The following is a 12,552-nucleotide window of genomic DNA, read 5'->3' as shown; positions in this document are numbered from 1 at the left end:
TTCATATGGATAATTTTGATGGACTTTGTCTTAAGGAGCACAGGAAAGGCAATGGGAGACCACGGAATCAAATGGGGAGGAAACAATTTCCTGGACTTAAATTTTGCTGATGATTTAAGCATCCTAGATGAAACTGTGAGTAAAATGAACTGACTTTTAGAGGTTTTGAAAGTTCAGGGTGCTAGAATAGGTTTGAAGATCAGTGTTAAGAAGACTAAGTCACTAAAGCTATGAATAAGTGAAGTTGGGTAACGAAAAGATTGATCAGGTGAACAGCTTCACTCACCTTGGTAATATTATCAGTAAAGACGGTGAGAGCAGTGAAGATGTTAAAAGTAGAATAGCCAAGTCACTTTTTGTTTTTATACACTTAAAGAAGTTTAGAAGTTTAGAAGAATAAGAAGATAAGTTTGCAAACCAAGATAAGAATTTTAGAAACTACAGTGATGACAGTGGTCAAATATGGTTTTGTAGCGATAAGAATTTCTTAGTTGTTTTCCAGAAAGCAGCCTACGGATTGTTCTGTGTACTGACTGACCATATTTCAAACAGTAGGCGTTATGAAAAGTGCAGTTCAATCCCGATTTCTAGGGCTATAATGAGAGAAAGGTTGAGATGGCTAAGGCACGTTCTGTGAATGAAGGATGATAGATTGCCGAAGATTTTCCTTTTCGGCCCAATGTTTGGGTTGAAACGGAAAGCAGGTTGTTCAATTTTGGGCTGGGAGGGTGTAAAGAGGGAGGCTTTGATTAGATTGTGATGAAGAAGGAGCGTTTGTAGCTGTTTCGGCCTCAGGCGGCTTGGTGCTGCGGTGAGCTGTTAGTAGCAGTATTAGTATTTGTATGCTTAAGTTAGTTATATATTTGAATTTAGAATTAGAAGAGATTCAAATCCATAGATAAACATTCCCTGTTTTTGAAATATATCGCAATGAAATAGTTCATTCCAAATTCAATAACGAAACCAGGCAAACATTTTTCCAACAGTGTTGCAGCAATGGCCTTCAACTCAACCAAAAAACCAGAAGCGATAAGGTTCAGTCCGCTGAAACGAAACCTTCTGAACCGCGTTGCCCAACTGCATCTGTTTCTGTAATCCTGGGCGTCACTTTTAGCGTTGACTGCTCATTTGGTGTAGATAGTACCGGTCTTTTAAAAACGAGTAATTGGTGCAATGGCTCACTTATTAGCTAATGACGTTTGGGTTTCTCCCACTCACAATTGAACTCTTCAGTTTTCTTGTATGTTTCTCAAGTATCTTTCCCTAAGATCCGAACCTAAGATCTGGTGGTGATTTAAAAAAGGGCGATCAGAATGTACTGAACCAGAAATATATCATTTATGAGAATGCTCTTTTTACCCTAAATTCCCAAAACCTACGTGATAGGCGTTTTAAATTAACTTTGGAGAGTCTATCTGTTCCTTTGAAAGACACCGTTCACTATTCCTTCAATCTACACGAGTCAGGACCAACGCCCACCCTTAAATCGAATAGTGCCACAAATGAAGGAAATTCCGGTATTTGAACTCTTTTGTGCGTGTTATTCTCAGTGTTCTGAGTCAATAATGACCAGTTTGTTTCCTTTTTTTATTTGTAAAAATAATGCAATTTAGTCTGGCCTCAGCCTTGACTAGGATTTTTATTTTTAGTAATGAATGATTCTGATTCCCTAACCGACTCCTCAATTTAATGATAAAACGACATTCTATCATATCTGCTACAACCCAGACCAGGAAAGTTTACTGATGATAATACTAACACCAAGGCTAAGGCTACTACTATTTATTAATATTTCCGTTACTTTGAGCTAACGTTCGTTCTTTATGATAATAAAATCTTAAGTTGGTATTTAACTGAGTTTTTCAATGGAAATATGGGTTAAATTACAAGTTCGTTAGTTAGAACCTAACTAGAAATAAAACTGTTTTAAAAATTTTCAGGAGTCTTTCTAGTTTTAATTAAGAACTTAAAACTATTGATCAGACAATATAAACATTTTTGCAGTTTACATAATAACTTTACCAATCCTCAACTGAGAGCTAAAATAAAATAAAATTATATTTTTAAAAGACAAATGTGTGTATAAATATTGCATTCACTTGTTACACCATATTAAAATATCCCGCTTAGGATATTTTAAATTAAATTATATAAAAACTTAATTGATTAAAAATTCAATTGAATGCAAATTAACATAATTAAGCTTAAATTTAAACATTTGTTGAATATTTAATTTCTAGTTTTGTTTTTAGGCTGCTCCACGAGCTTGTTACTTCTCAAAGAGACGTACAAGACTTGTTGCAGAGGACGATACAAGAGCAGCATGTTGTCAGAAACTGGATCGAAAATCAAAGACAGTGAGTAATTCTTTTTCTTTCTTTCTTTTGGTACGGACGTAACATATTTGCTTTAGTTCCTCATAGAATTTGTTGATTTTTTCTGTCTTTTCGTTTGTTTATTGTTTGTTTGTTTTTTTTTTTTTCGAATAATAACTGAGGTCATAATAAACAATTCGAATGATGACAAACGATTTTGCGTGAACTTTTAAGCCTAACATTTTCCGATTGTTGTTTGAGACAGGATGGAAAATAAAAGACAGGGAGTTATTTATCCTTTGTCCCATTTTGTCAGTCGGGTATCAAAAGGTCGTATCTCCATAATTGTAAATTTTCAGAAGAGCAAACAAAAGACCTCACAACTTTTTTATTTTCCCTCTGATAACTGTAAAACAAAAACATATTGATATGCATTGATTTTGAATATTAATCCGTTTTTGTTTTATGCTTATCAGAGGGGAAATAAAAAAAGCTGTAAGGTTTTTTGTTTGCTCTTCTGAAAATTAACAATTATGGAGATAGGACCTTTTGATACCTGGCCGACGATTTGTAGTTTGTAGGACCAAAAACTTCCACGGAAAATTTATATGCAAAAAACATCCAATCCATGTGAACCATAAATTGAAAACGTTATATTTAGTCGCTACAAAGAACCAATTCAAATACCATTTAATTTTTTTTTCGCAACAAATAATAAGTTACTCGCACTAGGATGAGCTCTGTTGGTGATGAAGTTGGCGGTTGGTATTTTGGCTAAATCATTACTCTATTTAATTTATAAAAGAAATCGTTTAGCCTGTAGCCTGTCTCTGAGAAAATACATAATCTTCATTTTAGACTGACTCTGGGGTGAAATCCGTCCTTTTCGGCAATTTAGCTACCATTTGTGGCGATTTCAGGTGTTTCATCAAGAAGGAATGAAAAAAAAAAATAAATAAATAAAAAAGCTGTAAAGTTTTTTGTTTGCTCTTCTGAAAATTTACAATTATGGACATACGACCTTTTGATACCTGGCCAACGACTTGTACCCTATTCTAAGGGTATTACAGTACGGTACAATAAAATTTAAATTCAATAAGCTTTGGAAGACCATCAATTACCCTAATAATTCTATTCAAGTTGTTGCCTCTATATAGGTTGATATGTCAAAATGCCAGACCAAAAAGCCTGTACGAGCTTTTGCTCCATTATTGGTGACAATGCGAAAGTTTTTGCTAATGTAATTCTCTCCCTGAAATGACCTTTTCTTAGTAATAATTTTTTCACACTCCGCCATAGAACCTTTCACAATAGCATAACTAGAGATGTCGGCCCTTAAAATAAATATAAACATTCATGTACTAACATGAATAACTCTGGGCTGATTACTGCTCCAAAAAATTCTGATTTTTCTTTTCATTTTCGATTTTTAGTTGAACACTTTTGTTATAAATATCAGCTGATTAAACATTTGTATTTAATTTTTCAAAAATTCAAGATTGTAGCACTGATAACTGTCTTGGCAATAGGCTTTCCAAATTCTCTTTTTTGCTGGATGTAGACAATAGGCCGTGTAATTCTTGTATGTCTGCACTGGGTTTCGGATGTAGATACAGTTAAAGATCAAGTCCTTAGTACAAAGTACAAAAAGTAAAATTTTCCTCTGTTGTTTCCTGGCTGAGTTCTTTATGGTAATTTGGTTCCTTGGTGTTTGTGCTGTGCAGGCCTGAAATTGATAATGCTTTTAAAAAAGCAGAAATAATAATTCCAGCTAAAGATGGTTCAAGGCTGTATTCAGGAGAGGGATTAGGATGGTTTGAAGTCCCCCCTGAAACGTTTTTCTGACTCGTGGAAACAAAACAAAAAGAACAAAAACACACTTGGTGCGTTTTTGAAGTTTCTTCTGTACCCCGAACAAAATTCCTGGATACGATCCTGATAAGATTGTTATTATGCTTTTTAATGTTCTTTTCAATCAATCTACATCATGTCGCCCCATTTAAGGTTATTAATCTGTTGGTTTATAATCTTGCAACAAGATAATATTTGTGCTAAACACATTCTTCTTGGAAGTCCCCTACTCTTTTTTCCCCTTGAGCTCATGTTCAAATGGTGTTCACAACTGGAATAGTTCTGACCTCGTTCTCTTCTGGTCTTCGTACTCCTGTTCCAAAAAAGAATAAATCGCTGAATGAGTGTTCTTCATATCGGCCTATTACAGTCGCTACTACTTTCTGCAAGATTTTTGATACACTTGTAATGCCATAATTTACAGATAAATGCTACATGCCGCCATATCAGTTTGGTTTCCAGAAAGGCCTAGGGTGTGCCCACGCGCTTACTGCACTGTCGTCAATACTTATAGATGCTGATAAGTCTGGTGATTCGCTCGTCCTAGGGAGTCATGATGTAAGCCGTGCTTCCGACTCTCTAATTCACGCGCATATTCTCCTTGAGCTATATAAACGTGGAGTTGGCACGTCTGCTATTCGTGCTTTGTATGATACTTATAACCATCTTGTTGTTGTAATCAGGCTACCTGATGGGACCATAACACGTTCCGTTATTCCAGTCCGTCGAGGCGTCAGACAGGGTACCCTTACTTCTTCAGTTGCCTTCAATAGCTGTATCCTGAACGCACAGTCCAGCGCAGTTCCTTCGTGTATTGTAACAGGGATTGATGTGTCGCTTATCGCTTATGCAGATGATATTTTTAACCCCAGTCGAACAGTACCGTCGTTCGAAAGAAATTTTGCCATTTTAAGTAAAGAATATGCTAAGATTAACCTTACATTCAATAGAGAAAAATCAGATGTGATTATGTTCAATTGGGGTGAAACTCGAGCAGGATTTACTGTTAATCATGACGGCGTGCCAGTTTCCCCAAGATCACAATTGAAATATTTAGCTTCCTATCGGTGACACTCTTAAAGCAACTAGAAGGCTCTTGATCCTTCATTTCCAGCTTCGAACAGCAACTGCATACGGAAGCTTGGTAGCAAACAAACTTCGACTCAACCGCAAACTGCTAGCTAAACTTTACAATGCTTCTGCACTCCTGAATTTCCTATACCTTGCACCTTTTTGGCGTACGTTTACGATAACTGAGACGAAGAAGCTTCGGCGAATCTATTTCCGGTATGCCAAATATCTGCTTGCCCTTCCACCATGGTCAAGCAACTCCTGGGTCATTAAAAGATTTGGCATCATAGCCCCAAATGCTTCTATCAGAAAAAGCATAGAAGCTTATAATAGTAGAATTGGTCGGCACCCATGGAGCGCTATTTTGACACAATGAATGTTTTGCTTTTGCTTTTGTATGTTTTAATTTGTTTTTAAGTAAGATGAAATGTCGTTTTTTCTCTTAGATTTTTTTATTATTGCTCTGCTAGACGTAAAAATGGTATCTCGATCCATTTACCGACTCTCTTGAAAATATTTTAAAATAATTTTTAACATATAATAATTCTAAATTATAATTTTGATTAAATTTGATTCAAACTAATTGTTAATTTTAGTTTTTAGATTGTGTAGAGTTAAAATACAGGTTTTTTTTTTTGAGGAGTTGATTGACTTTTTGAAATTTCTAACTCCAAACAATTTTTTTTGGTAGTTCCGAAAGAATTTTGAAAAAAATTTAATGTACTGATATTTTATGTTTAAAATTTTTTTAATGTCCTCCCGACTGACCACTTCCAATACCCAAAATTCAGGTACCTCCTCCCTTCTCTCTCTTTTTTTCAATTTATATATTCCACTTGTTTTGATTGGTTTTATTATGTTTTTTCTCTTTTTTTCTTTTCTTCTCTTTGTTTTTACTATATTCATTTGTTAATTGATTTTAGTACATAAGCAGATGTGTCATTATTTTGCTTTTGTTGTTTTTCGTTTCTTTTCTTTTTTCTATATTCATTTTTTTCCACTTCCTTTATTAATTGATTTTGCTACGTAAGCATATGTGTCATTGTTTTGTTTTTTGTTGCTTTTCTTCTATATTAATTGATGTAATGTTTAGTCTCTCACCATCACAGGCCAAAGAGCCTTTGTGGGGTCTAATGCTTTGTAATTTTTCTTTATTTTCTCTTAATGAACAGATTGATTGATTGATTGATTGATTGATTGATTAAATCTGCTGTCAGTTTGACACCTAATATACTTAGTTAAAAATGTATATCAGATAAAAGACGCGTATTCCTGGGAACCATTTTGTGATTCTGTCACCTCTTTGCTTACGTCTCATATGGGGGTTTCTTTTCTTTTTCAGTTGGTTTATTTCTTGTAGAGTTGAATACGACTTGGTAAAGACCCTAGCCGAAATATCTACTTTATTTCGTATTTCTCATTCGCTAATTGCAAACTACCCTCGTTGTTGTTCTTTTGTCTCTTCTGTCCTTTTTTATTCTTCATCTTTCCCTCTAATTTTCTTATGCACATAGTAGATAAGAATTATATTCGTTAGGTTTTATAGTAACGTGATGCCATCTTTGGAAGAATCAACTTCTGACTCAGCGGGGCAGAATCCAGACCCAGCTCTTCAACAATGGTTGATCAGCCTAAATCTTGACTCAGGTGTCATAGCAAAGGTTAGGCTCACTTCTATTTTACTAACAGTTTGTAATTCAGAAGGAAAAATATTGTTATGCATAAATTTTTTTCTGTTTAAATACGCTTTAGAGTAACCCTGAGATTACAAAAATGCGATTAGGTTTTTAAGTTTAATCTCATACTTCGTCCAAGGCCGTATCCAGGGGGGTAGGGGCGTTTGAAACCTCCCCCCCCCCTCCCTTCGAGATGTTTGTCTGACTCATAAAAACTTAACGAAAATGGATATAAACATTTTTTTGCGTTTTTTTTCGTGTAAACCCACCCCCTAAAAAAAAATCCTTGTGTAAAGCACCCTCCAAAAAAAAAAAATCCCGGGTACGGCCCAAACTTCGTCCATTTTCTTCTTTTTCACGAATTGCTATGTTATTTCATTTCATAGGATAGTTGAAATATTTTAAATGAGTTGTTGAAAGACAGATCCGTAAAAAGAAAACTATATCTTGCCAAAGCGAAAACTTTGCTTTTGACAGATGAAAGGAATCGACTTAATATAAGCAATGCCGTGTATTTGCCGTATTGTTAGCCATTTTGTGAAAAAAAAAGAGATGAATATTTAATCGTGTAAAACCTAAGATTTTTAAACACTGAACTTTTCAGACTTAGCTCATTCTAAAAGTACTCAAATATACGTAACTATCTCTTTTCTTATTCGAATCAATTTATCATTTCAGTTTGCTCTTTTTTCGCTTATGCTGTCGTTTTTTTGTTTTTTTTTTGCTAAGAGGCTTGTTAAAATTGATTATGACCAAAATGCGTACTAACGGGGTCTTGGTCCACTTTTTTTTAGAATCAGATGTTTCTAATAATTTTTAGAATTAGATAATTTTATATAACTTTTAGAATAATTTTCAAATAATTTGTAAATATTTTATAAGATAAATGTTATATAGCATAGAAAATATATAATATAAAAATAAATAAATAAATTTTACTATAAAATTGAAATTATTTTTTATAATTTTTAGAATAATTTTAGATAATTTTTAGGAGTAGAATTAAAACACAATTGGAATTTTTACCCTCTTAAGCCTTTCATGTGATCTTCATTCAAAATGCTGCTTAAAAACAAAATATTGATCTCATTTGAATTTCTCTAATCAAAATGAACATACCTTATCAAATGAATGTCTGTTTTGTATATAAATAGATATTGTAGCATATAGTAAGAGTGTAATACGTAGTAACATTGTAAATGTATAATATGTAATGTAATTGCAGTGTAAATGGCTTATGTTATATAATAACATGTTATATATATATATATCTATCTATATATATAAAAATAAGTTGTCTGTCCGTTACGCCAGTTACACTTTGTATTTTACGCCAGATTATGTCTTCTATATATATAAAAGAAAACAAACTAGAATGTAAAAACTGGAAATTGCATAAATATTTCGAAATATTTTGACAATAAATTAAAGTAACTCGAAAAAAGAAAAATGGTAAAAAACTAAAAAGAAAAACTAAAAAAAATAAAAAATTAAAAAAATTAAAAAAGACAAAACCTAAAAAAACGTAAAGAAATAAAAAAGATAAAAAACTAAAAAGAAAAAAAACTAAAAAAAGCTGAAAAACTAAAAAAAAGAAACAACTAAAAAAAACTGGGAATTGCACAAATATTTCAATTTCAATATATTTTGACAATAGATTAAAGTAATTCGAAAACCTTAAAACAGATACCCCAAATGTTGAGGTTTAATATAAATTGTTGGAGCTTTAGTATGCTTGGCATGTAAAGATTTTTCCAAGTGTCAATGTTAGAATGAACATTGACAAATTGAAGAAAACAAATCAATAAAAAGAAGAAACTAAAAAAAAAACTAAAGAAGAAACTGTATCTATATATATATAAAAATAAGTTGTATATATGTATGTTTGTTTGTTTGTGGGTTTGCATTTGACGTCATTATAAGTATATAAGGCTTTGCATATGACATCATTATAAGATGACACTACAGACCGGGACACAAATGACTACCGGGACAAAGGGAATATAAATGACGACCGGGACACTCAAAGAGAAATTACAGACCGGGACACCGGGACACAAATGACGACCGGGACAGAGGGAATATAAATGACGACCGGGACACTCAAAGAGAGATTACAGACTGGGATACCGGGACACAAATGACAACCGGGACACAGGGAATATAAATGACGACCAGGACACGGACACAACTACAACGGGGACGCCGGGTTTGCATTTGACGTCATTATAAGTATATAAGGCTTTGTATATGACATCATTATAAGATGGCACTACAGATTGGGACACCGGGACACAAATGAAGACCGGGACACAGGGAATAAAAATGACGACCGGGACACTCAAAGAGAAATTACAGACCGGGACACCGGGACACAAATGACGACCGGGACAGAGGGAATATAAATGACGACCGGGACGCTCAAAGAGAGATTACAGACTGGAATACCGGGACACAAATGACGACCGGGACACAGGGAATATAAATGACGACCTGGACACAGGGACACAACTACAACGGGGACGCCGGGGGCACAGGGGGATATATAAATGACGACGGGGACACAGGGAATGTTCGATTAGCAATCACCATCAACAAAGTTCAAGGGCAATCGTTAGAAAAATGCGGTATAGATCTGAATCTATCTATCTTCTTATATCTATATATATAAAAATAAGTTGTCTGTGTGTTATGTCTGTTACTCTTTGTCTGTTACGCCAGATTATATCTTCTAAATATATAAAAGAAAACAAACTAAAATGTAAAAACTGGGAATTGCATAAATATTTCGAAATATTTTGACAATAGATTAAAGTAATTCGCAAACCTTAAAGCAGATACTTAAAATTTGAGGTTTATTATAAATTGTGGAGCTTTAGCAAGCTTGACACATGAAGAGGCATGTTTTGTATAGATCTTAAAATGACTATTCACAGGTGGGACACAGGGACACAACTACAATGGCGCGTAACTAATATGGCGCATAACGACTTACAGGCGCGGGGGGGCTTGGGGGGGCGCGAAGCGCCCCCACCAACTAGGTGTTGGGGTAAGTTGTCTGTGTGTCTGTGTGTCGAGTGACGTCATATCATCAGGTCGTCATGTCGTCATTATGACGATACGTCATTAAAGGTATTTAAGACATTCGTTCACGGAAAAATGTTTAATTGTAAAGTGACTGAAGAACCTACAATGTCAACAGCCGAGGAAGCTGCTCAAAGAGTCTATGCCCAAAAACTTGCTGCTGATAGAGAAAGTAAGAAAAGAAAGCGTGCCGAGGAATCACAAGAGCAACGCGAAACCAGACTTCCTGCTAAAAGAGAAAGTGAAAAAAGAAGGCGTGCCGAGAAATCACAAGAACAGCAAGAAAACAGGCTTGCGGCTGATAGAGAAAGTAAGAAAAGAAAGTGTGCCGAGGAATCACAAGAGCAACCTGAAAATTGTCGTCTGGCATTCAGGTACAGCCCAGTCGATGATTGTAGCTTGAGTAGATGTGTTCAAATCGGGACTATGTCTAAAATCTGTCCCTAGTGCAAGGCCTTGAAATTCAATGGTGAAGCAATGGGAATGTTTTGCGCCTGAGGAAAAGTTAAACTTCCTCTATTGGCTGCACCATTAGAGCCATTGAAGACTTTACTTACTAGAACTACGTCAGAATCTAAGCGTTTTTTTTTATCACAGATCAGAAAATGTAACTCATGTTTCCAAATGATGTCGTTTGGTGCACAAATCGAAAATCCAGATCAATTTATGTCTACTTTCAAAATAAAAGGGCAAATTTATCATAGAGCAGGGTCCCTTCTACCATTCTCAGGTGAGAATCATAAATTTTTACTATTGTACTTCATCAGTGATAGAAATTCTGAATTGAATGTACGTTGCGAAATTTCTCCCAACGTTGAAAGGACAATCGTTTCCCAATTGCAACGTCTTTTCCACGAAAATAATAATTTAGTGCGTCTGTTCAAAACAGCCATCGATTTGATGCCTATTGATACGCATAAAATTGTTATTTCCGCTGACAAAACGCCTCCTGGCCAACATGTGCGGAGATACAATGCTCCAACTATCGACGAAGTGGCAATCGTTATGGTCGGTGATCAGTTTTTACCTCGAGATATTATTCTTCATAAGCGAAAGGCTCAGTTGGTAAGAATTGCTGAAACTCATCGATGCTACGATGCCTTACAATATCCTATCTTTAGTATTAAATTGATGAATCCAACCACTAACAAAGAAATGAATAAGAAATGCAGTGCAATGCATTATTATTCCTATAGACTAATGATTCGGCAGGATGAAGACAATTATATTTTAAAATGCCGTCAATTGTTTCACCAATACGTCGTTGATATGTATGCAAAAATTGAATCAGAACGTTTGCTATATATCCGTCTGAATCAGACCAAGCTCCGCTCTGAACAATACATTCATTTGCGAGATGCAGTTGTAAATGACGGTAATACCACAAACGTTGGAAGTGTAACGATTTTACCTTTGTCATATGCTGGCAATTACTTCAAGGACAATCGGCGGTTCATAGATATGACATTACGGTTCTTGTCTTCCGGCAAAAGTTGAAATCACTGATAAACTACATAGTAAAACTTAAAGTGTTTGGGTCAGTGCGGTGCTGGATGTACTCAGTGGAATGGCAAAAACAAGGATTGCCACACGCACATATACTAATCTGGCTAGATTATAAAATTACTTCTAACGAAATTGATGATGTGATTTCCGCTGAAATACCTGATGAAAATGTCGATAAGGGGTTATATGATATTGTTGTAAAAAATATGATACATGGACCTTGCCGTGCACTGAACGAAAATTCACCATGCATGGCCAAAGGAAGGTGCACAAAGCAATATCCTCGACTTTTAGTATCCAACACAATTACTGGCAATGATGGTTACCCACAATATAGAAGAAGATGTACTGAAGATGGCGGTAAAACAGCAATAATTGAGAAGAGTAACGGTACCACCATCGAATTAGATAACCAGTGGGTTTTTCCATATTCCCCATTATTATCAAAAACATTTAATGCACACATAAACGTTGAATACTGTAACTCCGTAAAGGCAATCAGATACATATGTAAATACGTCAACAAAGGCAGTGACATGGCAGTTTTTGGCTTGCAGTCCGAAATCAAAGATATCGACGAAATCGTACGATATCAGGCTGGAAGATACATAAGCAGTAATGAAGCTGTTTGGCGAATTCTTTCATTTCCGTTACATGAACGTAGTCCAGCTGTTGTTCACTTAGCGGTACATTTACAGAATGGTCAACGTGTTTATTTTTCGGAATCCAACGTGCAACAAAGAGCCCTGAATCCACCATATACAAAGTTAACTGCTTTCTTTTCGCTCTACAAAAATGATTCTTTTGCAAAAAAAAACTGCTGTATACTGAAGTGCCTTCGTATTACACGTGGAATACTAAAAATAAAGTATTTGAACGACGAAAACAGGGTAAGTCAGTAGATGGCCAACCTACCATCTTCAAAGATACCACGATAGGAAGACTCTACACCGTTCACCCCAATCAACATGAATGCTTCTTTCTACGCCTGCTTTTGGTGAATGTACCCGGTCCGACGTCCTTTGAGTATTTGAGAACTGTAAACGGTA

At 35.1% G+C, this 12,552-nt stretch overlaps 2 protein-coding genes across 2 annotated transcripts in view; both read left to right on the top strand.

Annotated features, from left to right (window-relative positions):
- LOC136033982 (uncharacterized) overlaps positions 1–648 on the top strand; it is a 28,450-nt gene extending 27,802 nt beyond the window's left edge. The window contains exon 4 of the mRNA XM_065715014.1: positions 592–648. Coding sequence (XP_065571086.1) covers positions 592–648 — 57 coding nt within the window. The remainder of the gene's footprint in view (positions 1–591) is intronic.
- A 1,589-nt stretch (positions 649–2,237) lies between these two features.
- LOC136036325 (mitogen-activated protein kinase kinase kinase 15-like) overlaps positions 2,238–12,552 on the top strand; it is a 35,326-nt gene continuing 25,011 nt past the window's right edge. Inside the window, exons 1-2 of the mRNA XM_065718483.1 lie at positions 2,238–2,357; positions 6,775–6,898. Coding sequence (XP_065574555.1) covers positions 6,791–6,898 — 108 coding nt within the window. The 5' untranslated portion in view covers positions 2,238–2,357; positions 6,775–6,790. The remainder of the gene's footprint in view (positions 2,358–6,774; positions 6,899–12,552) is intronic.

Source organism: Artemia franciscana, chromosome 2 (assembly GCF_032884065.1).
Source record: "Artemia franciscana chromosome 2, ASM3288406v1, whole genome shotgun sequence".
NCBI classification, from domain to species: domain Eukaryota; kingdom Metazoa; phylum Arthropoda; class Branchiopoda; order Anostraca; family Artemiidae; genus Artemia; species Artemia franciscana.
This window is presented reverse-complemented; position numbering and strand designations above follow the sequence as displayed.